General features: G+C 45.2%; 1 protein-coding gene across 6 annotated transcripts in view; it reads left to right on the top strand.

Moving 5' to 3' along the window:
* The window catches only part of ETS1 (ETS proto-oncogene 1, transcription factor), a 130,648-nt gene that overhangs the window by 46,096 nt on the left and 57,520 nt on the right, over nt 1–27,032 (top strand). The window contains exon 1 of one of the 6 annotated variants that reach the window (XM_040483508.1): nt 18,794–19,249. The exons of 3 other annotated variants lie outside the window; for them this stretch is intronic. In XM_040483508.1, coding sequence (XP_040339442.1) covers nt 19,168–19,249 — 82 coding nt within the window. In that variant the 5' untranslated portion in view covers nt 18,794–19,167. Of the gene's footprint in view, nt 1–18,793; nt 19,250–27,032 lie in introns of those variants that run through there. 2 more of the 6 variants (XM_040483509.1, XM_040483511.1) reach the window with 2 other exon arrangements.

The following is a 27,032-nucleotide window of genomic DNA, read 5'->3' as shown; positions in this document are numbered from 1 at the left end:
TGGAGTTTCCCCGGGCAGCCTCTCTCTGAGCCACTTAGGAAGTTTAGAAAAGAAGGTCATGGAAATGTTAGATGTTTTTCCACTGAACTTTGGCTAAGCAAATGGTCTTGAGATGATGTTCATTGACTCCACTGGGCAGGCTTTACTGGATGATAGGAAATTCTTTTTCTCTTTTATTTGTCTTGACTTCACCTCTGGAAAAGCAGAGGTTTTTTTGTTTGTTTTTTTAGCAAGTTTTGAGATGAACTTTATTGGGATACAATTCATACACTATGCAATTCACCCATTAAAAAAAAACAATTTAAGGTTTTAAAATACATTCACAATGTTGCACGAACATCCCCACAATTTAATTCTAGAACATTTTTGTTTCTCCTAAAGGAAATCCCATACCCATTAGCAGTCAGTCACATTCTCCTCATCCCTCCCACCCTTCTGCACTGGTGGTGCAACTTTTGTCTAGAACTTTGCCCATTCTGGCCTTCTCTTGTAAAGGCAGTCTTACAACATGTGGCCTTTTGTGACTGGCTTCTTTGACTCCTTTCAAGAGTTATCCATGTTGTAGCATTTATTAGTACTTGATTCTTTTTCATCACTGCAGAGTATTCCATTATATGGATATGCTACGTTTTATTTACCCAACATTTGATAGACAGTTAAATTGTCTTCACTTTATGTCTGTTATAAACACCGCAGCTATGAACATTCATGTATATATTTTTGTGCCAAGGTATGTTTCCATTGCTCTTGGGTTTATACCTAGGAGTGGAATTGCTGGCTTGTATGGTAACTCTCATGGAACTGACAAACCATGTTCTAAGGTGGCTGCAACATTTTACATTCCCACCAGCAATGTACAAGGGTGTCAATTTCTAGGTAGCCTCTCTTACACTCGTTCTTGTCTGTCTTTCTGATAGCTCTCTTAGTGAATTGGAAATAGTACCTCGTTGTGGTTTTGATTTGATTTTCTTTAAAATATTTTTAATGTTTATTTATTTTTGAGAGAGAGGGAGAGAGAGAGAGAGAGAGTGAGAGCGCACACACAAGTAGGGGAGGGACAGAGAGAGACACACACACAGAATCTGAAGCAGGCTCCAGGCTCTGAGCTGTCAGCACAGAGCCGGATGTGGGGCTCGAACCCACGAACCAAGAGATCATGACCTGAGCCAAAGTCGGATGTTTAACCGACTGGGCCTCCCAGGTGTCCCGATTTGAGTTTCTTAATGATTAATGATCTTGAGCATTTTTTCACCTTCTTATTGGCCATTTGTATTTGGAGAAATGTCTATTTAAAACTTGGCCAATTTTTTTTTAATTGGGTTGTCTTTTAACTACTGAGTTATAAGAGTTCTATATCGTCTGAATACAAGTTCTTTATCAGTTATATATGTTGCAAATATTTTCTCCCTTAACATGGGTTGTCTGTTACTTTTCAGATGTTGTAGTTTGCAGCACAAACACTTTTCATTATGATAGGCCGATATATCTATTTTTTTCTTTTGTTTCTCGAGGTTGTGAAGATTTACTCCTATGTTTTCTTGTAAGAGCTTTATAGTTTTAGTTATTACATTTAGGTCTATGATCCACTTTGAGTTACTTTTGTGCATAATATAAAGAAAGGGGTCCAATTTCTTTCTTTTGCATATGTATAGCTCATTGTCCCAGCACTATTTCTTAAAAGATTTTTCTTATTTTGGGGTGCCTAGCTGCCTCAGTTCATAGAGCAGGTGACTCTTGATCTTGGGAATGGGAATTTGAGCCCAGGTGGGGCACAGAGTTTACTTAAGTAAATAAGTAAAGATTTTTTCTCATCCTATCGTCCTGGCACAGTTAATAAACACATATTTTTAAATCCATAAGGCACCTATGCATTTCTTAATCTATGGCCTAAATATTCATTTGTATTAAGTGCTTTTTCAACATTGCCTGCTGTGATAAGTATTTTTTGATGGAGAGTAGACTTAGAGGGTTGAGGAGACCTGAGTTCTCAGTCTGTTTTGGAGTGTAATTTTTAAATTTTGGAACCTGAAAAAAAATTACTGTTTATTTTGAACCAGACACTGGTTCAATAGATATTATGTATATTATCTTATTTAAATCTTAACCAAAAAATCCTGTAAGTTATTATTAAGTCCATTTTATCAAGGAGGGAGCTGAGCTTCATAAAGTTTGTAGCTGAACATAAAGTTGCACTGTTAGAAGTCGTAGACCCCAAATTTGAGCTCCTGTTAGCCTCGTATTAAACCGGGTGCTGGACCTTGGGTAGGTTCCATGAATGATAGTCACCAGGAAAAGGCAGCAGAAAGCAGCCACTGTGCATACCATTTATGAAGAATGCAAACCTAAAAATCTCGTTATGCTAAATGGATATTAATTGCCTCACCTCTGAATGGGAACATAGCACTTTCCTCTTACCTCTTGTGTTACAATTAAGCCAAAACAAACAGTATTTTCGTAATGGTTATTTATTTTTGATAAATAAACATTTTGCTTTGAGAAAGAGAGAGGGTGTGCACCAGCAGGGGAAGGGCAGAGAGAGAGAGAGAGGGAGACAGAGGATCTGAAGTGCACTCTGCGCTAAGCAGAGAGCCCCACGTGGGGCTCAAACTCATAAACCATGAGATCATGACCTGAGCCCAAGTCGGATGCTTAACGGGCTGAGCCACCCAGGAGCCCAAAACAAGCAGTATTTGATTTTTAAGTTACTTCAGTGTATTTCTTTTTGTCCTTTTTGATGCAATGTTTTTAACATTGTGGGGGATGTTAAGAGGATTCAATAAGGCAAAGGGTGGATAAATCAATCAATCAATCAATCAAACTCCAAGAACTTCTCTAACTCCAAGAAGAAAAAAAAAAAAACAGCAGGTTTTTCTAAGAAAATTTTATTAATTCATTTTATGAATTAATTGTGTAAATATCATTTAATGCATGTTTGTTTGCCCAGGACATCAATACTGATATTTATTTATTTATTTATTTATTTATTTATTTATTTATGTTTTTGAGGGTCTTACCTTTGATAGATTTCAAAGAAAGTCACTCACAGTTGTTTTGAAAATATCCTGAGTCTGTAAGAGGTGGCCATAAAGAAGACTTTTAGTAAAATTAATACATTCGATTTGGGCATCTTGAAGGGATAAACATTGTGAATCTAAGGGAAGCCGAACTGCCTCTTGTTAGAGGTGTCAATAAATATCACCTCTGAAATCAATCCCCCAAGTTCTCTTCCCGTTTCTTTCCTCTCTCTTGCTTCTTTCGGGTGCTCACTTGGCCTTTGGTGAAGAATGGGGGTATGTAACTTTAGAAGGACGGAACATTTCCCAGAACGTATTGTGTGTGCATTTGTAATGAATGTCTTACTTGTCCTGAAATCACTATTGGAACACGTTATTGTAAAATCCCAATATACATATATAAATAGAAAAAAGACAATTAGAAATATGTGTTTTGTGACCAGCTGCTCTTACTTCTAATGCTTCCCAACATTTTCCTGCTGCAGCTGTGAGATGCACGGCCCATGTTGAGTGTTCTGAGTGCAGGAGTTTACTCCATGTCAGTTTCCCTTGCCTCTTAGCTCCCATGGGAAGGGAGCTGAGTCCTTCCTCCCCTTTCCCTTAATCCCAGCCCTTATTTCATTCTTCCTCTGGTTCATCTGTGAGCTCAGCCAGATGCATCACTTGGGATCCTACTCTATCCACCTCCCAATGACAGCTCTGCTTATTTCTATTTTGAGTGAAGATGGCTGGGAATTAATGCAATGATAATATATTCTCCACCACACCACGCCTTCCCTCCTTCTCCCCCTCACACTTTCTTGGTGGGAAAATAATGACTCAGATGGTTTCTAGTACATAAGTGATAAAGGGTCTAATAAGAAATCCAACAAAGGAGACAAAAGACTTGGTGGGGAAAAAATGGCATTTAAAGGTCTCTGAGTGGTAGGTAAGAGCGAAGTGGGACATATGAATAATTTCAAAGAGTTGAGCAAATCTGTGTCTTCAGTATGTTGCACAGCTCTCGTAGATCAGAGTTGAGTGAAACTCTGGACTGACACTGGCATGCTGCGGGCTGGGATGCGTGCCCTCTTCCTAGATATATCTAGGAGGTGCTGGGACACGATGTTGGTGGAAGTGTTTGTGACCTTCTAGGCCAGACCAGGGAAAGTGTTGCTGTTCCTTCAATCAGAGGAAAGGCACCATGCTTACTCATATTCAGTCCTGAGGTTTGGCACATAAACGATTGAAAATGACCCCAATTCTAGGAAGGTAGTGTGAAATGGATGTCTCCTGATTGCCCTCCTAAGGGCTCCCATTTGCAGAGATACATGGCCAGCTTACTCTGAAGTCATTGCCCAAATAACCTGCTAACTGGAATGTATTGACGTGAACTATCAACATGGCTCTAATATATCATCAATTCTGAGCTCTTCCTCCTCCTAATGAGAAGGTTCTTGTGTGTCTTGACTTGTCTATTTTATGGCTTTGAATATTGCTGAAAAACCTTTGAATATTGCTGAAACTGGATTTAGAAAGCACCCATTTCTATCCCACGTAAAGTATGCTATTTTCCAGGACCTTAATAATATTGTGTTTACCCAATGTCCTTAATCCCTGTACCCATTATCTCTGTGACAGTACTCACATCTACAAACACAGTTCTTACCTTGTGTTCCCACTCTTCGCTTAAAGTGCATTGATTATATGCATTTGGTATTTCTCTTTGATTAATACCGTGGCATTCCCACTTACATTCATTTCCAATCATTCTTCTCTTGGTACCATGTTTTCTATTTATCTTCGTCGTAATAGTTTATTCCTGCCATGGAGCTTATTTGATCTGTTCTTGATAAATTAACAGGTGTGATTTTTACACGCTCAATGCTCAATGGCTGCTTTGTATTCACACTAAGCTGTATCTTGAGGAGACAGATCCATGTAGAAATGCAGGTCTAGTTTTTTTCATTTATTATTCTATTTTTACATACCTTAGAGGTCTTGGATGCATCTTCCTTAAGGCAAGATCTGAGAATGGGGGCACACTGTAGCAAAGGCAAGTAATAAAGAGCTTATTGCCAGCCAGAATCTAATTTTATGGCTTTCAATCCGTTATGATCATTATAAAGTGGGCATTCCACTTTAGCAAGTAGGCAGTTTGCCAGAATAAAGTGACTGTCAAATGAATGATGGTGTTTTCTCCCTTAGTTTCAGGTTGGATGTTATAAATTCTTTTGCTGAAATGGTCACTTATTGCTTCCGTAGGATTGTGGAATCTTCCTCTGTGTCCGTTGTTTTTTCTTTTTCAATTTTTAAATGTGTATTCATTTTTTGGGACAGAGAGACAGACCGCGAGGGGGGAGGGGCAGAGAGAGAGGGAGACACAGAATCTGAAGCAGGTTCCAGGTTCTGAGCTGTCAGCACAGAGCCCGACGCGGGGCTTGAACTGGTGGACCACGGGATCATGACCTGAGCTGAAGTCAGACGCTTAACCGACTGAGCCACCCAGATGTCCCTCTTCCCCTGTGTCTTTATGCCTTGATTTCTCTCTCTATGGAAGGCACCCTCAAATATTAGAAAAACATCTTTTTAAAAATCGAGATTGTGGTGGCAATGTAACAAGGAAAGAACCAAACCCAAGTCATCATGTTCAGCTGTGACGTTAAGGACAAATCATCCGGTGGTGAGTTTTGCTATGGGGCTTTACATTTGCGTGTTTGTTTATTTGTTTAATTTTTTAAAGTCAGCTCTGCATTCAACGTGGGGATTGAACACATGACCCTGACTGAGGTCAAGAGTCACATGCTCCACCAACTGAGCCAGCCGAGAGCCCAAAGGCTTTATGGTTTAAAGATGGGAATCATTCCATGACTTTGGCTGTTTTTTTAATGTTGGGGAATTTGGCAGAGTTCAAAATCTCTTTTGCCACATGCTTTAATTTTTTTTTCTTTTTCTTTATTTTCTGGTAATTTGGAAGCCCATTAGTATTTCATGTGCAACTTAAATTGTATATGGGACTAATTTGTAATTTAGGCATCCACTCATTGGCATAAGATGCCCAAGAAGATCGGTGAGTCTTAAAAACACTTGGGAAGGAAGATTTATATGGTCCAGGGAACAAATGAGCTGGGAACCTCAAAGACTAGAGTGGGTTTGAAAAGCTGAGCTATAGAACTATGAAGCAGATTTAGAAAATGGCTTGCCTGGTCTCTCTCCATTTTATTATTTTAAAAAATTGTGTCTGAAAAGTATGTGCATGTGTATGCATGTGTGTGAGGTCGGACCATTTAGGAGAGAGGGAACCATGTCATAAAACAACAGCGCCCCTTTTCAAGCACACAGCGCCAGGCACAGTGAAGCTGTGCCCAATTCTACCGTCTCAGGTCACATTTAATGTCAAATGGTTGTTTTATTCATTTACCCACTTACTCATTATTCCATTCACTCACTCATTCAGGTTTTTTATTCTTTCACATTTATTAAGCGTTTAGGATGTCCCTATGTCCAAGTCGCTGTGTTTTCTGCTGGAAATTAACATGTGAAATAGAATATGGTTCCTACCCTCCAAGGGCTGAGGTGTATTTTCGGGAAGGTTGAATGTGCTCGGTCAGAAACCTGTGTGTGCTGACTCAGAGGCATTTTGCAGTGAGAGAGCAGAGGAGGAAGTGTCGGATTTTATCCTGAAGGCCCAGGGAAACCTTCACAAGGGGGGTATGTTTGCTGCTCTGTCTTGACAGATGGGTGGGACAGGTGGACCAGGGCTTTCCAGAAAGGGCCAGGCCTGCAGAAATGCACAAAAGGGTGAAGCACTTGGGTGTGTTCAAGGGATTCCAACCAGCGCAGGTGGATTGGAGAGCAGCGTCCCTCTGAGAGAAAGAAGGTGAAGGGTGCTTGGAAGGTGGGCAGGGGCCAATTTTGGCCTCTTGGGTGGTGCTTGGATTTTATCTGGTTAGCAGTAAGGAGACTTTGAAGGAGTTTATTATTTCTACATCATGTTTAAAACATTTTGGTTGAAGGGCACCCGGGTGGCTCAGTTGGTTGAGCGTCCGGCTTCGGCTCAGGTCATGATCTCTCATGGTGTGTGAGTTCGAGCCGTGCGTTGGGCTCTGTTGCTGACAGCTCAGAGCCTGGAGCCTGCTTCGGATTCTGTGTCTCCGTCTCTCTCTCTCTCTGGCCCCCCCCACCCCTGCTCACGCTCTGTCTCCCTCTCAAAAATAAAAATAAACATTTAAAAAAATAAAAAAAAAAACCATTTTGGTTGAAATTTCTTCTTATTTCCGCTTTCCTCTCTTATACCTGTTCGAAAACCTTGTACTTCATCTGTCACACACGTCTTCCTACTTCCGTGGTGGAGAACTGCCCGTGGCCCCTTTTGGCCATGTCTTCCCCAGGCTCTGAGACCTTTGTTGAAAGTCCTTCACACTCACTCCACTCCGGGGGGGGGGGGGGGGGGGGGGGGGGGTGTGGGCAGCGCTTTCAGTCCCACGTGGGTGGGTTCCCACTGAAGATTTTACCTTGGGACACAAATGTTGCCTTCCCAAATCATTAATGTATTTATTTGTTTGTTTGTTTGTTTATTTATAAATAATGTTAAATAATACTAGCAAATACTAATAACAGGTAACAATCAATTTTATCCATTCCTCTAAGCTGGAGGTGACTTACGTCTGAGCTCTGGATGAATGTGGGCCATGAACAGAGTCGACGATACGGATAAGGTGGCTTTTCCAAGGGGGAATCTTAGGAGTGGTCCGTTGGCGTCTATCTCCAGGCGCCTTGCAGAGGTTTTGGACAGAGGAAAGCTAATCAGGAGACCTGCATGGGGAGAGAGGCGTGTTATTTAATTAGCTTTACAATGGGCTGACTTGAAGGCACGTGGTGGCTTTAATAGAGGGAGATAGATGTCCTTTTTTACAGGGCTAATTGTTGGGGAAAAGCAAGGTCTTTGTTCAGACCCAGCGTGAGGGCTCTGATCTCTTGGAGCCTAGGGCTGCCCCTGCTTATAATTTTAGACAGAGCTATTCAAGGCTGCTCTGTAGAGAAAAGAAGAACAAGAACAGTATTGTGCCCGCAGGACCAGTGCCCAAACCTCCCCAAAGTCACTAGGAAAAAAAAAAAAAAAAGAACGACAGGACCCAGCCATGTGCATGTTGGAGTATTTCCCCATCATTTATTTGCCACGGTCGTTGGAAAGGGCAAAGCTACACTTTAATCAAGTTGGAGCTGAGGTGGGGTGACTTAACCAAACACCCCAGAAAACCAGTTCAGGCCACTTTTCCAATGATACGGCATTCATCTGGCCAGAACGGAGCAGGCAGCTAGTGAGGACACTCTGTGTGTTCTAATGTGCCAGCCTCGATGGCTAGGTGCCAAGCACTGGTGGTGCCAGAATACAAATGATAGCTGGTGCCCCGAAATAGCCAACTCTGTGGCTATGGGGCAACGCAGAGCAACGAGGATGACAGGAGGGGCGGTGTGAAATACCTCTCCTTAAGGTTCTTTCGGGCAACTTGTCAGCGCAAGTTGGCCATGCCAGCAAATAAAACACTTCTGAATTCTGGGTGGCACGTCTAAGCTTGGAGAAGTGCAACACGGGTCCAGAATTCTGTAACTAAAATGCACGCGTATGGCGCCACGGGTAGTTTGAGGTTCAGATTTCCAGCCCAAGGTCAGGGGGTAGAAAACTCAGAAAAAGAGCGAGCCAAGAGAAATGTAGAATGGGTAACATACGAAAAGACTTCTGCAAAGTGAATGCAACGGCGTACTGCCCGACGGGGACCGGGTCAAGCAATGTCTCAAACAGTATGGTATGGGGTATATATTAGACAGCGTGGAAGGTTCTGCCAAGTCACTGGCCAGCTTGAGAGCCAAATGGCAAAGCTCTTTGCTTATGGTCTTATCGTGCTCCGGCTGTACAAGTGGGTATCAGACCTGCAACCCCGAGTGGGGACGACCCGATATTGGAAGGAATCCCAGGGGTGAATATTTCTCTTTGCTGCTAAGATGTAACATAACTGTGAACATGTGACAACAGCTTCCATAACCGTACGTCACGTCTCCGTAATGGGCATCAATCCCCTTTCGTCCAAGAGGATGGTGTCAGACTTTGTGTGGTTTACGTACCCAGACCTAAAATTATATTTATTATTATTTCATGATTTAATGGCACACAGCAAGCGGGACCACCGTATCCCAAGCTCGTCGTGGAAACGCTGTGCACCACAGCTTGGATTAACTTCTATGAAAATGGTATGCTCACTAACTCCAAAGTCATAATTCTGACTTTTCATATTGAAAATAGGGGCAAAGTGTTGTCGAGTGCTCTTTCTGCATCAGACACAGGGCAAATTACTCGGCACAAGTTCCTTCCATATTTAGTTCAACTCTGCGAGTGGGGCATGATGATCACCTCCATTATAGATGAAGAAACTGAGGTTTTCTGAGGCCAAAGGACTGACAGCTGGAGGGTGGCCAAACAGAAACTCAAACTTTTGTCCATCTACCGCCACATCTGGGCTCTTAACCACGCTATTACATTGCCTCCTCAGTTATTTGAGAGCTTAAGAGCCTTCTGTGAAGTTAAGAAATCAAAGCCTGATAGCCGACGTGACAAGAAGCTTCAGGTCTTCGTATGGGCTATTTCGAAGCAGGAACACTTGTTTGGAATCGTCTCTTTACCTCTGCACCTCAGTTCCATTCGTTCCAATTACCAAAATACTCTCCACGAGAGACAATGTTAGCTCACTGAAAAGGAAGAGCGTGTGTGGACGCGGGAAGGGCCGTTGCCAGCCGTCTGGTCTCTCTCACTGCTTTGGAATGCCCTGAAAGAAAAGTCCGTAATCTTTTTGATATTTGACGATTCTCAACATTATTTAGAATTTTTAATTCCTGGAAAGGGATCTCTCCGGGGAACCTGCCACAAGAGAGCTGCCTGCTGTTTATTCTTTCTCCCACAGTCTGCAGCCAGCTCCCCGCCCAGCTGCACCTCCCTCCTCCCCTCCCCAGTAGGTCTCTAGTGGCCCTTCCCACCCAAGGCCTTTTTGTGATGAAGTCTTTCAAGATGGTTTCCCAGTCTGGGGAAAACACGTGTTTCTGATCAGTCTGATGAAATACATTCCCATTAAGAAGTAACTTCTCTATTTTCTACTTTCTTCATTCTCCACATTACCTATCATTACCTATCATTTCAAGCCCTGGACGCTTGAAAGTGCTTCACAGGCCTGACTGATTAAATGGCGCCTTCTTGCACGTCACACATGTCAGATTTGCTTCCCTCCTCTCCGCTAACTCCAAGGAAGAAAGGTTTTGATTGTATAGAAGCCAATCCAGATAGATGAGATGTGAGCTGGGGTCTGTTCCACCTCATGCGTCACCGCCGGGACCATCCACCACATTCTGACTCCTTCACGTGAGGTGATGTAAGATGCCGAGCGAACACAGCTGGCTTCCTGCAAATGAAGGAAGGCTCCATCTCTCCTTGGCTCTTAAGAACAGAGAACTACATGTGAGCTCTAATCCCAGAAAGTTGACATGTCCCTTCTTGAGGTTGTTTCAACTGTTGACTTTCTATCAGTGGCATGTTGGGTACTGGGTTCTAAAAATGAATAATTACGCAGGACACCCTGGCGTTGTTTTCATGGGTCTACGGTCCTGAATGTGTGCGAAACTGGGACCCTGTGCCCATTTTTCAGGGCAGCGCACATACCAAGGGACATCCGAAACCGCAAGGGAATTTAAAAAGTCCTCTGCATTGCACGATTCAGCAGCGGCAAAGGTGGTATTCGTGGTAATTCATTCTGACATGATAATGTTCAGTGAAGGATGCTAAAGGTAAGATAGGGATACCTTCCTGAGTCAGATGTTTGTAGATGCCCACGATGGTTATTGTTATTAGCTAGTAAGATGTTCTCAGTGTGACAGGTTCCATTTTTTTTTTTTCCTTGGGCCTGTTGTATGGACCGAGGTCTGGATGAAGTGGTATAAAATAATGTGTGGTTTATGATCCTCACCACAGCTTGGTGGTAAAGGTGGACCTTAACCACACCCGTTATTTCCTTGGTTTCTATGGTTTAAGATCAGCTTGCTTTTCTGTTGCGACACTTCCATTATCCGTTAGCAGACATAACTAAGTACAGAGAGTGGTAGTCTGTCACAGTCCAGCCAGCAAGAGGGGTTAGGCTTTTTTAGTGTGTTTTCTTGTGCCACCTGTTAGGTGCTGGTGGCTCAGTTAGCCTCTGCCTTCCCCATTCCCATCACCTGTCACTCTGGGGGGATGCCTACAGGAAGGCCAAAGGATGTTTACAAATGTAGTGCTTCGGGGAACCTGACCAGTTCGAGCAAATTTGAGAAGGTAAAGGAGATTGGTAACAGGTACTGGCCTCCCTACAAGCATCTGACGGTCCATTCTTCCTAACGAAGATGGAGAAAATGAGGCCCATCGCATGCATTCTCTTGTCTCTTACAGATAATGGATGTAACGATTATATATCGTACCTTCATGACAATCAGTGAAATAAAATTCGATTCAGCTTGAAGTTCAGAACTCCCTAAAGAACTACCTCTGGGCAGCCGAGTGAGACTATGGACCGTATATTGTATAGACGTTCAGACTTACGACAAAGCAACCGGTTGGCTTTGTGGGAAGCCAAGTGCCATCTTTTCACAAACAACTATCCCCAAAAGGCTCAGATGAGAAATAAAAAGAATATGCGGCCCTTAAGCAACATTTTCCTTTAAAGGAGGTGGGAGATGACAGGAACAGAATCAAACTTCATGAAGACCTTTTCCGTTGGAAAAGAGTCACGTGGCTAGGTCTTTAAGTCTTACATTTTGGGGCAACTTTGAGTCTCGCATTCGACAAAACTGAACAAACGAGCAAGTCAGTGAAATGAAATCAAAGACTGATGTCTGAGCTCAAGATCCATTTGTGGAATGTTGGGAAGTCACCTGTTCGTCAGTGAAATAATCAGTGTAGCTTAGTAAGCTCCTCCCGTCCTGAGCTGGGCACCGGAAGTTATGATACTGAAACTAACTGGTTGCTGCCTTTAGGCAGAGGGGGAGGTGGATGTGCACATTCAAATATTCACTCGGTGTTTGCACCGGCTGCTGAGCACAAGAGGAGCACCTCGTGGGGACGAGGAGGGAAATTCTTTGCATATAGCACATCCGCATCCACGAGGGGGAAAGTCTGTGTTTGGTGTCGATTTTCAGCTTGACCTTCCCTTGCATCTTCTGTGACCTCCTCCCCACATCCTCTCCCCTTGATCCCATTCTGTATCCTTTGCAACTCTTCCAGCTGGAGAACCTCCTATTGATTTGTTTTATTGTCATTCCATGACTGTCGGCCATGCGGGACAAGTAAATGGGCTCTGTGACAATACTGGGACACATTACCGGGCTTTCATTTCATTTTGAGATCTTGGGGCTTTCAGTCCTCAAGTGACCAGGACACAGGACTACTGTCACTGTACCTCCTCATGCCTGCCCCCGACCCCAACTTATCCTTTCCCTGTTCTCTGAGAAGATTCCTTCCTAGCGCTTCCTCCCATACCATTTTCCTTTTCCCCCATCAGGACTGTTTCTTCTTCTGGTGCTATCTGCTTCCTCTGCCTGCCTTACGACATCAAGAACAGGATGGAGAGATTTTTCCACCCTATCTCTGCTCCTTCATCTCTGGGGTGGTAACTGGTAGTCTTTTGGGGGCAATTGTCTTGGCATTTTAAAATGGAAGGCAGGGGAGGGGAGGGGAAGGGGAAGATTCCACAATGATATTATCTTAATTTAAGATTCAGACCACAACTGCAGAGAACATCTGTTTTGAAGTCTGCTGTTGTCTTTGTAACCCAAGAGAAAAGCAGGGGGAGATCAGAGGAAGGCCTTAGCCTTCCTCCAGATGAAACCACCTGCAGCCTCGGGAGGGGGCTGGGATTCTGTTCTCCTGGGGCGCGGAGCTCCTCGCTAGGAGCCTGGTTCTGTGCTTCTGCATGTTATTAAAGAACACTGGTTCTCCTGCCACCTGTGCTAATGCTCTCCTCCCTCTACCTCCTCAAGAGGCCAATTTAGGACAATTTAAGTGGGAATCCAAATTACATGATCCCCAAAGGCTCCTAGGGTAGCCTGCGTTCTGCATTACCCAGGCCCAGGAGGGAGCAACAATCCCAGGAAACAGGGTCAGTCTGGGTGTGGAGGAAGCCTCAGAACCCTGGAGCCTTGATGGGCAGCTCTTCACCTCTTTCTGCATGAGCAGAGCCTGATTTGCTGCTACAGGAATACGTGATGTCTAAACTGGTGGCTTTTATAATGTCGCTTGGTCTACGGATGGGGCCAATCCATCCCGCATTGTTGGGGCTGCAGATGCAGCTGAATGGTTCTTAATTACAGTCTAAAGAAACTGCAGACAGCAATAGAGCCAACCCAGACCCTTTTCCTTCCTACCGCCCGTGCCAAGCTGTCGCCCGCAGGGAGCGCTAGTGCGGTTATCCTGCGCTAGGCTTGCCCAAAGACGACACAGCGGGTGTGGAGAACACTGTCAGGTTTCTAGCAATGGAGTCGGATCATCATCGATCTGTGCCTGTGTACGTGGGATCCTGCTTTGTGTCTCCAGAGTGCCCGGTAACAGACCACACTGAATGGCAGTGGCTTCTGCCAGCGTGGTATCTGTAAACCCAAGGAGAGGCCACAGACAGAAGTGCAGTCGGGATTCTGGACTGCCTTTGTCGTTTTCAGGCCATGTGGCCTCGGGCAGAATGACCTCTTCTCTCAAACTCATGTTTTACCCCTGGTAGGAGCAGGAGGGCTGGACTTGACCGTCTCTGAGAACCTCCCACCTAGCTCCGACATGTGATGAAGCCAGGACCTAAGACTTTGTGTCCACAGAGGTGCCACAAACACGATCTTCCTTCTGCATTTGAACTACCGTTTTCCTATACTCTTAAAACAAATACAGATCTGCGGTTTTTTCTTCTAATCAGGTAGTGCTGGAATGTCTCCAACGAGGCCAAAGCTGGGCAGGTTCCCAGATCAGGAATTGAGGAGAAGGGGTCTGCAGAGATTTTTTTCAATTACACACGATCGCTCGCCCTATCTCTCCCCCGAGGACAGTTCAGGTGAAGAGAGGATCCAAGTTACTTGGTAAAGGGGATGGTCATTGAGGTTCAGCATGATTTCTTGGCTATTCTTCCTCATACTGGAGATGAACACCAGTAACAATATGTAACTTTCACCGAGCACGTCTTCTGACCTAGACAGACACTGTGTGAAGGGCTTGGCATGTGTCATCTCATTTAATCCTCCAAACAGCCTTAAGGGTGGGCGCTATTATGGCCTCTACCTTAAATGTGGTGGAGTTGAGGGTTTGGGGTTAGTGATTTAGGAGTAGTAATTCAGTTGGCTGGTTGGCAGAGCTGGAGTTTGAACCAGAGTCCTACTCCAGAGCCTCCACGGCTCACTCTCCTCTTTGTTTTATTGTGGAAGCTTCCCCCCCCCTCCACCCCGGGGGCCTACCAGCCCCTAAGTCCTGCCCCTCCCTGCACCCCGCCCCCACCTCCTGCCCAACTCCCGCACCCCCCTCCCCCAACTACAGCACTTCTTATCGCCCATTGTTTATTGTACCTTCTAAACAATAGCTAATGAGCCTGTATTACACGGTAGGGAGAGCCAGGGGTGATTTTATTCCATGAAACAGAGAGGAGGTTGTGACACAGAAAGGTTAAGTGGCTTCCCTGAGGTCACAGAGCCAGCCTGCAGCAGGGCAGTCCTGAGCCCGCGGATGGGGTTCTTGCACTGACCCTCAGGCTTTCTGGCATCAGAGTTTAATTAGGAGAGTTATTTTCATTTTCCTTTCCATCTCCAATTTGCCATTTTTTTTTTTCAACGTTTATTTATTTTTGGGACAAAGAGAGACAGAGCATGAACGGGCGAGGGGCAGAGAGAGAGGGAGACACAGAATCGGAAACAGGCTCCAGGCTCTGAGCCATCAGCCCAGAGCCCGATGCGGGGCTCGAACTCACGGACCGCGAGATCGTGACCCGGCTGAAGTCGGACGCTTAACCGACTGCGCTACCCAGGAGCCCCTCCAATTTGCCATTTTATTGCTGCTTGATAATGGTAGATATCGAAGCCCCAGGCCTTTTTCTGCCCCGGTGTGCTTTTTTAATGACTCAACTTATCACATAGAAACCACTTGCTTTAGAGTTAAGCTTTAGACGCCTGTTTCTAGGTCCCTGTGTGTGATGGGGACTGTTGCCTTTTCTCAGAGAAAAACAACCACAAACGCAACTCAGACAGGTTGTTGAGGACCTTTTTTTTTTCTTTTCTTTTTTTTTTTTTTTTAAATCTTACATTTAAACCAGTAAATCAACATCTGTGAGTCATAAACGTGTTCTGGATCAGCCGTTAGTGGTCTGAATGTTTTTGCACCTACCTCCAATACAGCATATTTTAGCTCAAAACTCAGAGGTTCTTTTGTTTGTTGAAGCTTAAGATTCCAGAAATAGACAAATAACTTATTCCAGCACAGTTGTGGAGAGGGGGAGTCCATCTTCCACGATTGTTTGAAATGGGGTGTATTTTTTATGTTTCTTTTTTTGTTAAGGCTGGCGTGGCATTGAGGGGGGAGTAGAAAAGAGAAAGGTTATGTTTTTGACATCTTCTATGTGTGTGAGAGAATTCTGTGTAAAAATGTGACTAGTTCTTTGATACCGTTAACATCTAATCGCATTCCCCGATGCCCCAACCCCTGCAGCTTTGTTTTGACCCTTATTGACACGATGTTCCTTGTTTAAGGAGTTTTAGCCCTTGAGGGATGTAATTCCCTAGGTTTCAGGGATGTTTAAAGATACAATTCTGTTTTCTCGCAAGTGCAGGAGGAACAGACTACTGCATTACAAACAAAAGCGAAGAATTCCCTTGGATGATTTTTCTTGAGTGTCTCGAAATCAGTCTTGAAACAACTTGCCAAGTAGCTGGAAGGCAAGGCCCAGCTGATCTTGTTTTGCTGGTGGGGAAACTGAGGCACAACTGAAACTAAGTGGACATGAACGCTGGGGAACAGGGGTTCTGCTCTGCCCCCGGGGGACAAGGAGCAGACCTAGGGGCACAGTCACTGACATTTTGTAGTTTATCTTCACAAGCCATAGCACAGCCAACTCATTTAACCTTTAAATTAGAAAGAGGTGGTGACAAAGTAGGTGCCCACAGTGACCAGGAGGTTGACAGTTCATTACTGCGTACATATTGATGGTCTCCCATGTGTCCAGCACTGGGCCAGGTGTTTGTTGGTTTTTAGGCTACAGTAAGATAGAACTGCCATCGAAAGTCCATAGAACATTTACAAGAGTCTACTTGGGTCATAAAGAGAATAAAAATTTCGTTTATCAAACTTGATTGGATACTTGCAAGCCTGATTGGATTATTAATATCCCAAATATGTAAAAAATGTTTTAACTTGTCTATACTAGCGCCCCTTGTCCCAAGTGAAGTTTCAGTTAGGTCCGAAGTTAGATGCATAATTTCTGATAACTTCACTATTCACAATCAGTGTCAGGCAGAAGTCGACTTCCTGGAGGTCCGTGGTGGTCTTTGGCTATCTCACCCTCCTTCTTGTCTTAACCTAAACCCCTTCCTTGATTTGGACCTTCAGCTATTTTGAGTTTCTGTGCTCCAGGACTGGGTTAGAGAAAAGGATGACTGACAAGGAGAGATGTCATTTTTAAGGAACCGGAAATAATAAATTCCCCCATTGCCAGAGTGGAAAGTATTTATGGTTTGATCATGGTGGCTTCTTTTAGTGTCTAATGGTGAGGGGTGTTGGCAGCAGGAAGAAAGCTGAGGAGAATTCTGGGGAAGACAGAAAAGACTGGCTCCCAGGAAGCTTCCTTTGCAAATAGAGAAGTACTCACACTTGGATTTTAAAAATACCAGCATTTTCTTAACACAACATCAATAAAACAAGATTCCCCAAAGCAACTCTTGATTTGCTCAGTTGTTTTGCTGATGTGTTCAGAACGGGCAAGGCAGGATTGGTTCAAGATCCTCTCCTTTGCGGCTCATTTGGACGTGTAAATGTACAATTCATTCATCAGCGGTTTCCCCCAGCTTTTCCCGGGATCAGAAGTGTCTGTTCTTGTCATCTGGAAGCCAGCATTGTTTTCTCACACCTTTTGGAAATCTAACAGCTGGATTACAACAATCCTTCAAAAATTAGGATTATCACATACAAATATTTTCCTCTTGTTACTGAAGGAGGGGCATCATCTGAAGTTTGAACCAAGAGCTAGAGATTTATTTTGTGTTCCTGGCTCCTTCTCTCATTTGCTGTGGGAAACCTGCAAGTTACTAATGTTTCAAGGAGACAAAACTGGGGTTAGGTAAAGGTAAGCAGGTGTGTTCAAATTGATGGGGTGGGGGGGGGGGGGAGAGTGTTTGTCAGCAGTTACATACAGTTAACAGGCAGGTGGTGGTAGTTCAACATATGCTTAGAAATCAGGAAACATGTTAAAAATAACCTTTTTCTGAGGTTCAGAAAGATATATGCTTAATCTTCTAGTTACCTAAAGGTAGATCTCAATGTCTGACTCTAGCTATACCTAAGCGTGTCTATGTACGTACCTCTATATTCACTGGTTGCTTTGTTACTTAGAACCAACTACCTCCACTTATGATAACCAATGTGTTAGTGCAAAACCATTAATTATTTGGGATCGCGTTGTGGTGTCCGAAGTGTCCGAAATTCCCAAGTGGAACAGGGGTTGTGCATTGTTGATTGTGTCACAGCTGTGAATGATGTACTCCAGAAATTCAAAACCACAGGGCCTCTGCATTTCTCTCCGTGCTGGTGGTAGTTGTGGGGTTTCCAGTTTTCTCCAGTGGAAGAGAGTCTGTGAAAGGAAGGGCCCGTGACTACATAATTAGAAGAATAATAGCTTCCCCTTCCACTCAACCACTGCTATAGGTAAACTGGAAGCTTATGGAAGCCCATGATTGGATTCCAGTTTGGGGGCCCTGTTCTCTGCTCTCCCAGTAACACAGAAGTATTTGGGCCTTTGTCTAGGGGTCTCCAGGAGGCCGCCTTGAGCTTGATCCTTCTCAAGGACAGCGAAACAAGATTTCGGCTCTCCAACGCTGCCTCGTCTTAAGTCATTTCGTAACCATGATACGGGTGAGCTCTGAAAAGTCGAAGGCTCCTCCAGAAACACTGAACCGATTCCTGACTCACAAACCGGCTGCAGTCCAGGACTCATAAAGCCCTTCGAGGACATTGGCTTGAGAACCCCCTGCGCCCGCTCGCACGCACGCCCCTTCCTCCGCATGCCTCACGTCCTGTGTGTCAGTCTTTGTGAATGAATGATGTACACGCACTCGGAAAACTATGCTGCTACTGGGGGGGGGGGGCAGGAGCGGGTGACCAAGTCCTCAAGAATGCGTGGCGAATCAGACGGACTTTCCCCAACGGCCGTGGCAGCCTCTGCACCCAGCCTGCTCACCGGCCCTAGGCCCTTCCCAGCGCGGCAGAGGGCTCAGCGCCCCGCCGGCTCCGCGCTCAGCTCTAGGTTGCAGGGCGGCCGGGCCCGGGCAGGCAGCAGGCAGGGGGCTAGGGCGCCGGCGGCCGCGGAGCCCCGCCCCGCCTTCCTTTCGTTTTGGGCCGCCGCCGACAATTGGCCGCTGGCCTCTGGCCCCGCCCCCGGTCCGCCCCCGCCCCGCCGTCCCCGCCCCTCGCTCCTCCCCCCTGCCCCCCGCGGAGAGCCTGGGGGATTGGGGGGGGGGGGCGGGCGCGCAGACCCGGCCGCCGAGCCTCGGCGCCGCGAGAAACGCCCTAAAGAGGAGGGAGAGAGGGAGGGAGACCGCGGCTCCGGAGAGCGAGAGCGAGCTGAAGCTGCCTGCCGGCGGAGAGGAGGAGCGGGGCGAGGACGAGGAGGAGCGGGGCGAGGCGCAGGCGAGGCTGGGACCCGGGGCGCGCGCACTTCTCCGCAAAGTGCCAACTTCCCGGGAGAGTGCCGGGCGCGCACCTTCTGGGCGCGGGGAAAAGTCAGCGGCAATCTGAAATCTTAGGGAAGAAAGTCGGATCCCCCCCCCCTCCCGTCCCCTTTTCCCCTGTTACTAATCCCCATTAAAAAGACAAACAACAAGAATAACAGCAAACTTGCCATAATCCTGTCTGCCCCCCACTCCTGGCACCATGAAGGCGGCCGTCGATCTCAAACCGACTCTCACCATCATCAAGACGGAAAAAGTCGATCTGGAGCTTTTCCCCTCCCCGGGTGAGTGGTGACTGTCGAGGCCCCCACGCCAGCTTTGGGCCGGAGGCTGGGGTCCCCTCCGCTTCTCCCCCCCCCCCCCCCCCCGCTTCGCTGTTCCCTTCTAGGCAGTTCGTTTTTGCCTGAGCAAGGCGATGCTGGGAGCAGCTGGAAGCAAGGTAGAGAAGACTGTTGGTGGCCTGGGACCCTTGTTTGGGGGGTGGTATTTATTTTCACAGCTGTGTTTTTGTGAGTAATGGGAAAAAGCTTATAGAATGTCCAGCACCCCCATTCCTGCTTTCTTATCTTTCCAAATGAGTGGGAATGCTCTGGCCTTTTCCCGTAGCTTTGTGGGGGGGGGGGGTGGACACTGCCGCAGAAGACATCATCCACTGGCCCCCGCATTACCAGAGCTGGAGCTGGATGGAGGGCCCTGGGCAGTGAGAACCGACATAGTGTCTAACTGACTGGCCTGCAAGCACGTTTCAAACATCTTGCCGTCCTGCGCCCCTCTGTCACATGTCCCTTTGCTATCTAGCTCCTCTTTTCTGGGTTGAGGGCAAGGACATGGGAGGAGAACTGAAATGATCGTCTTAACTTCTGGAAACATCCCGCTTCTATTCCTGCAGGTTACTTACTTTACCCATCTTCCTAGTCTGCCATAAATTTGCCCTCTGCCACCAAAGATCTGTTACAAGAGGGAACAACGTCCTGACACCAAACGCGACTTTGTGTCTTTGGTTGGTGGTTGGTTGTCCAATTCCTTGGTCTGAAAGATTTGAAGAAGAGGATAGGAAAGGAATGTGATTTTGTCTTGGAATCCAGAATCCCTGGGATAGATGCGCTTTGAGAAGAATAGATGTTTTCTTTTAGGATGGGCAACAGCCAGCTATCTTTTAGAAATTAGTGATTTTAGAGGTAAAGGTATATAATAAGATACAGTGCGAAGGTGATGCCATCTGGGAAATAATTCGCAGAAGTAGCCTGCTTCTCTGTGGTATCTGATTATCAATAAGTTTAGCTGCTCCCGCCTGTGGTTCAGGCTTCTTTGCCTCTGCTGTAATTGAGTTGCTTAGTTTAACCCTTTCTTAATCTGCTTAAACTTCAAACCCAAGCCCAGCTGATGTTTTGTCATTTGGAGATCATCCCGAAATGTTCATAAAGACATGGATGAGCATGTCCTGTCCTGTTAGACCCCCTCACATTCAGCCCCGGTACTGGGGGTTCCACTGGGAGGTGCACAAAGAAGGCTAAGACTGTTTGTTGTCACAGGGATGTTGATGGTCAGAGCAACGCTGAGTTCAGCTAGAACCGTGGAGACATTTCGGGCACTTAGAGCTACAGCTCAGAAGTGATGCTGCTGTGATGGTTGTGTTTAGAGTTCAAGGAAGCCAGAATAAATTCTGTTAGTCACAATTGCACCAAACCATGCATGAAAGAAATGATAGTTCGCAGCCAAGACATAAGCTCATCTCGTAGGTTCTTTCCTTAAGAATGGCTTGTTTGTATGCATGCCTATGGGGAAGAGACAGATTCGGCTGTCTGGGAAATAGCATGTAAGCTGGTCAGTTTTCATACCTACAGTGGATTTCAGGGGCTAGGAGTGAAGAGCCCCTGGCACCACGTGTTTTGGGTCACAGTGAACAGCTGAGGTGATCTGGGGGGTAAGTTAATATTAACACTAGAGATTTTGAGCATATGGCGCTGTTATTTTGGTTATTGATAAAAAAATAAGCCCCTGGGCAAGTAACTTTGCTTAGCTTTCCCATCTGTAAACTGGGGACAGGAAGCCCTAATGCTACAGTCAGCATCTATTATAATAGGAATCTTTACAATGCCTCTCTTTTCCAGAAAAGGTTGACAAGCCACTGGTCAGGTTTTGTAAGCATCCTTCAATACAACAAAATGTCAGTGGATCAGAGAAATTGGGCAACCTTGTGCCATTTATCGTAAGGAGGTTTGGTTTCTGGCACTATCTTGGGGAAGACGGAGAAACTTGAAAATATATATAGAAGTTTTCGGTTTTGTTTTTTTTCTGGATTTTTGGTAGCATATATGGGAATATTGTACCCATATCTTAGAGAGGAAAATAGAGGCACAGAGGAGGTAAGTCACTTAAGAAAATCTAGTAAGCCCGTGGCTAAGGTAAAATTAATCCCTTTTCTAACTTCTCAGTGTACGTTGCCTTCCTTGAGTGATACTGCCAATTACATTTGAAAAGCTCAGCAAAGAAACGTCAGTTGAGGCTTAAACTTGCAGGTGCAAGGATAGAAGAAACATTCGCCATGGCTGCTGCCTTTGTTGGGGGGTGGAGAAGACACTGGCTAAGTGGGGATTTGCTTTGCCCATCAGACCATATAGGACATGTGTTTAAAGTTTAACTTCTCACAGCGTGGCTTTGTGTCCACAGCTGTGACTTAAATATTTTTCACAATGATTCTTTAGGTTGTTTAGTTTCTTATGTGTGGAGACAACTAGTGTGGGATCTTATCTGCCTTAAATAATTAAACCAAGATTTTCCCTCCCCAAATCCAAGAGCCAAAGAGAGGCAGCAGGGCAGTAGGTGCTGAAGTGGGAGTCCTGGGTTTTTTGCCTGCCTTTTGTGGCTAGGACCTGATCCTGAACCTTTTTACACTCTTCTTCTAGATTGAGACCTCCCAGATTTCCAACAGCTTTAAGTACCAAATTAACCTACGCTTTGAAATAACATTGGAAGTGCATATTCCTTGTAAGTGTAAAGTGGGTGTGCCTTTCTGATTGCAATATATGATGGCAAGGCTCTTGGGTCTTACATGGGCTAAAAGAAACAAAGCCATGGAGAGTCCATGAGTTCCCTCTTGGTGTGGAGCTCACTGAGAAGGGTGGAGGCTGGGTGCCAAAGCAAATACATTCCCAAGCCGCTTAATTTTCCCCTTCTTCTCCACTCCACCTTGCTGGTGAGGTGAGCGAAATGCTCAGGGAGGAGCAGGAGTGCTGATTCTCCATGTTTGCTATTTTATAAGAATGAAAGGATCACCCCCGTCCTCCATGAGACACCCACAGAGTCCTCAGAGACAGGAAGATGTGTTCCTTCGGTCGTCCCTTTGGTCAGTCTTTATGCCGTCATCCGCGTAGACAAGAAAGACGGGCAGCGTTGCCCAGGCTATTAAGCTCACTGTGCTCCCAGACCCCCGAGGACCACACTCCATTAGTGACTAACAAGCCCAGTGGTTCAGAGCCCGGAGTCTGGAGCCAGCCTGTCTGGGATTGAATCCCAGCTCTGCCACTTACTAGCTGTGTGACTTTGGACAGATTACTTCATGTCTCTGTGCTCTCGCTCCTGCATCCACAAAATGAGTGTGATAGTTGTTCTGACTCACAGGGCTGTCAGGAGAATTGTGTCTGTTGAGGTGTACAAAATCTTAAAGCAGTACTGACCCCAAGTAGATTCTAAACAGTTAACTGGAAAACAAGTCAACAGAAAACCAGTGTAGCATTTTCAGGGGCCCCTTGAAATGTTTAATAGGGGCTGTTGCTGTATAATGTACTTCCCCTCATCTCCTTTTTTGGGAGAGAATGTAAAGTTGAAGAGAACTTTTTCATCTCCTTAGCTGAGATCTCACACCAGTGAGGCTCCATTCTGTGGCTCACGGAGCAAACACAGTGAACCAGGTAACTTTCAGAGTGTCCAAGTACCTCGAGGTCCCAACTCTCTGCTAAGGCTCGGGGCTTGGTCAGTTACTTTGGGTGATGGGGGTTATCAGTGCTATCTCTAAGCGAGCAAGAGAGCCACCAAGACTAGGAGTCAGGGGGGCATTTGAAGGGCTGGCGGAAAAGTAGTGTTTCAATTATGCAGAGTTGAGAAATGCATCATGTCTAGTTATTATAAAGTATCTCACATTTTATTTATTTATTTGGTTGGCAAAGCTTGCATTCCTGGCATTTTTGGTTGGTTTGTATTGCTGTGTGTGTTTTTTTTTTTTTTTTTTTTTTTTGTCTATGTAACTTTTTTTCTTTCTTAAAGAGACCAGACCACCCTGTAGGAGGGTTCCCGCCCCCAGGAGACAAACCAGCCCATGGGCAGCCTCCCAGAGCCCGGCTTACTCTGGGCTCCAGCAAAATCTCTACAAGGCAGAGAGAACTGGTTAGCATAGGTCAGGATTTTTCAGGAAAGCAGGGCTCTCTATTTCAAAGAGCACAGATAACTCTACAATGGCTATAGCAACAGCATAATTACAGACGTCTCTCTGGTTTGCGGAATGAATAACCAGTGGCTATCATGGCATTCCATGAGCTTGCATTGGAGGTAGTCTCTTGCCGTCCCAAGTTACAGGGATTTCTCTGAAACATGCATGGAGCCTGGACTTTCCCATAACACTGTGACCCTTCACCCGGACTCAGGTGGGGAGAGCTATTTTTTTTATCTATTTTTCAGATGAGGAATGGGAAACTCAAAGAGATACATAATTTTGCCCAAGGCCACACTTGTTAGAAACTTACAAACTGATGAGCTGTTTGCAGGCATGTTATACCTAAAATAGAAGCCCCGTGTTATTCACAGACACTCTGGAAATTAAAAGGGGGTGCCAGAAAGCAGTGATGGTGGGTGCTCTGGGGGCTGAGGAGATACAGGGCTCCCTCCTTGCATGACTCCTCTGACCTTAGGGAAAGGGCCTATTCTGCAGACAGTCTCCAGGCCTGCCAGTCCGGATGTGTTGCCGTAGGAAGATGCTTGAAGGCTCGAGCAATGCTTGCCTTGGACCACCACGCGGAGAACCCGGGTTCTTGTTTGTCTGATGTCTTCCCAGATGTATTCTGCTCTGTCACAGGTGGCCAGGTGATGATGGTCACTTCCAAGTTCACATCCTTCCTGGAGTCTCCTGATGCTGCCTGTTTAGCCTCTTGTATCACAGACACAGCTCTGCAGAGAATCTCACTCACAATCTGGTTGATGAGAGACATAGATCAGCAACTAGTGTGTTTTCTTAGTTCGGTTGTCGTTTAATTTTCCTGCTTCCGGAAGAAGCCATAGGCGCCTACATTTTCTGTCTATGCACCAGATGTTTTATTTTTTCCAACTAAAATGTAGCATTTTCAAGTCCGTTCCATGGGTCAGGGGACTGTTTGTAGTTATTTGGCACAGGGAGGAAAGGCGAGCTTTGGGATTCTACCTGAAGATTCACCAATCCTCTACGACCCAGGGTTAATAGGGAACAAACAGATGTCCTGACTACTTGTCCATGGGGTGGGTATAGTTCCCTCTATCACTGCCTTATGGGGAGCATTTTCTCCCAAGTAAGTAACATCCTCGGGCCCACACAGTCATCGTAGAGATGGATTTGTATATTGACAACACAGTCTCCATCTTTTTATCTGGCTACTCCAGAATGAAATGTTGGTCCCACTTCTCCACTCAGACAGAATCTCTTATAAGATTTGCTCTCACGTTCACAGCCTTTTAGGCCCACTCTTTGCTTACAGCTGCTAAGCTCTTAACCCAGCACTGGGAACATCAAGACAATTCCCAAATGTATCATTTCTGTTGGTCATGTGCCCATGGCTTTGCTTTTTTTCAGTTGGGTTAAAGACATCTTTTTTCAAAAGGTCGGTAGATGTTTTTCAAATTGCATTAACAGGCTATTTCTACTTGGCTACTTTTCGAAGCCCTGTGCCTATCCGCGTTACTTTTTTCACTGTGTAGTTTGGAGTCTCTGTGCAGATATGAAAAGAAATTGGTCTGTGTTGGAGGTTGCAGTATATCCAATTTCATTGGCAGGGAGCCATGCTTACAGACACACTCAAAATACTGCTGGTCAAGCCATAAATATTTATTGATTCTTTGGCCAATTTCGTCATATTTCCCAGGTGCTTTCCAGTTTCTGCCGCTTGTGTCCAAGCCTGTCACTGGGCAGTTCTTACCGTCCTATCACCTCTTTTCAATTGTCCTTTTCTGTAGCATTTAGTTTTGTCCCTGAGATTTGTAAAATATTGATGCAGATGGTGCTTGAAGGCCCAAAGTAGTATTGGCCAGTTTTGTATTGGGTTTCAGATCTTGATGTTGTACAGGTAGTGAGTTCATTTAATTTACCGTCTAAACTGGGATGCTTTCGAGAGTGTGATGGGCACTGTGAATAATGATACTAGAATGATGGACGTAAACTGGGACCCTCCCAGCAAACGAGGGTCACACTACTTAGACACTGAATTGAGATGATAATATTCTTTATGATACCTACTCTCAGTCGCTAATCTTGGGGGCTAGACCTTCCAAACTAAGCTATGAGGACCAGATTAAGAGTTTGAAGCAATTCAAGTTCAGTGTGGTTTCCCCCAACCATGAGTTATATTTTTAAATGTGTTTTTGACGCATAATACAGTATTTCTCAGAGCCTGAGAAACAACTACAAATCAACCTCAAACAAGTCCACCTCAGGCATTTGAAACCTCTTGGTAGCTTTGGGTAGCTATGCTAAGCTGTTGATTTTTGCTTTGCAAGGTTCTGCAGAGGAACTGTAAACTTTCTGCATGTAGTGTGTGCGTGGTTGTGTGTGTATGTGTGTGGTGTATCTGTGTATGTGTGGGGTGTGTGTGTGTGTGTGTGTGTGTGTGAGAGAGAGAGAGAGAGAGAGAAAATGAACTTTCGGGTAGGGGGGAAATGTCATCATTACAGAAGCAAAGACAATTAACATTTTTGCTTTGCTTTGTCTTAATGCACGTCCATGATGAGAAGTTTTACTGGTGGGATCAAAAAGGGCAAGGAAAAGAAAAAGTTTTTTTGGTACCATTAAAGTGGGTAAAACAAAAGCAAAAAGCAAGCCCTCGGTGCTTTAGGAGAGGAGGAAGGGAGTGGTGGATTCAGTTGCAACATCCCTTTTGGCTAAAAAGGAAGAGACAGAAAAACGAATGAGGGCAGGAAGAGAGTAAGAAAGTAAGAAAGAACTCATAAAGGAACAAGAAGAAATCCTTAAAGAAAGGAATGCAAGAATTCACGTGATTATTTCATAGACTTTTGGAAAACTCCTCATAGGGACCCATCTCAGGTGGTCAAGTGGGTGACCTCAGCTCTGTTGTTCCCACTCCTGGGCCGTGGAATCTTTTCAGAACCCCCTAAATCCCTCATAGATGCACGGCTGGTCAGGGATCATCAGATGGAATCTTCCCTGTGTTCCAGATGCTTCCATGGCTAAACATGCAGGAGAACCATTGTGTGAATTTATGGAACTCTGTGTGGATCAATGATTATTTCTGTTTCCTGGGCCCGTTGGGTTCTTTCTTCCAACACTTCCCAGCTAGAATAATTTCACGGGTCAGCTTTAGAGAGAACGTGGCTATTTCAGAAGCATTGGAAGGGGGCGTAAGAACAGGGAAAGGATTATTTTAGATAGAACAGTGTGGGATGAATGCCAAAAGTTTAGAGTTAAAAGAAAGGCTTACATAAATATGAAGAAAAATACCTTGATTGTAGAAAGGGAAGAGAGAAGGAAGTGTGAGGCCAGGACCCGTGTAAGAACATTTTGAATCTCAGGATGAATTTTGCCTTTGAAGGTAGGGAGATTTTAAGGACAGAGAAGTGTTACATTGAATAGGCTTCTGAGAGGGGTGAATTTTTTTTTTTTTTTTTTTTTTTGGTAGCATTACTTTACCTCCTACTCATACTGTTAGTTGTTAAAACCTCTGTATCAGTTTATCAGAATAGGCGTTAAACCTCAGAGAAGATGACAGAATCAATCAGGTACGTATTTTCAAGGTACGAATGAAAAATAAAGAATCTAGGTCAGGCAAGGGCATTCCTAAACCCAGGGAGTGTTTGCAGATCATGGTTTTTGAA

Source organism: Herpailurus yagouaroundi, unplaced genomic scaffold (genome assembly GCF_014898765.1).
Source record: "Herpailurus yagouaroundi ecotype Mexico unplaced genomic scaffold, PumYag 161, whole genome shotgun sequence".
NCBI lineage: Eukaryota > Metazoa > Chordata > Mammalia > Carnivora > Felidae > Herpailurus > Herpailurus yagouaroundi.
This window is presented reverse-complemented; position numbering and strand designations above follow the sequence as displayed.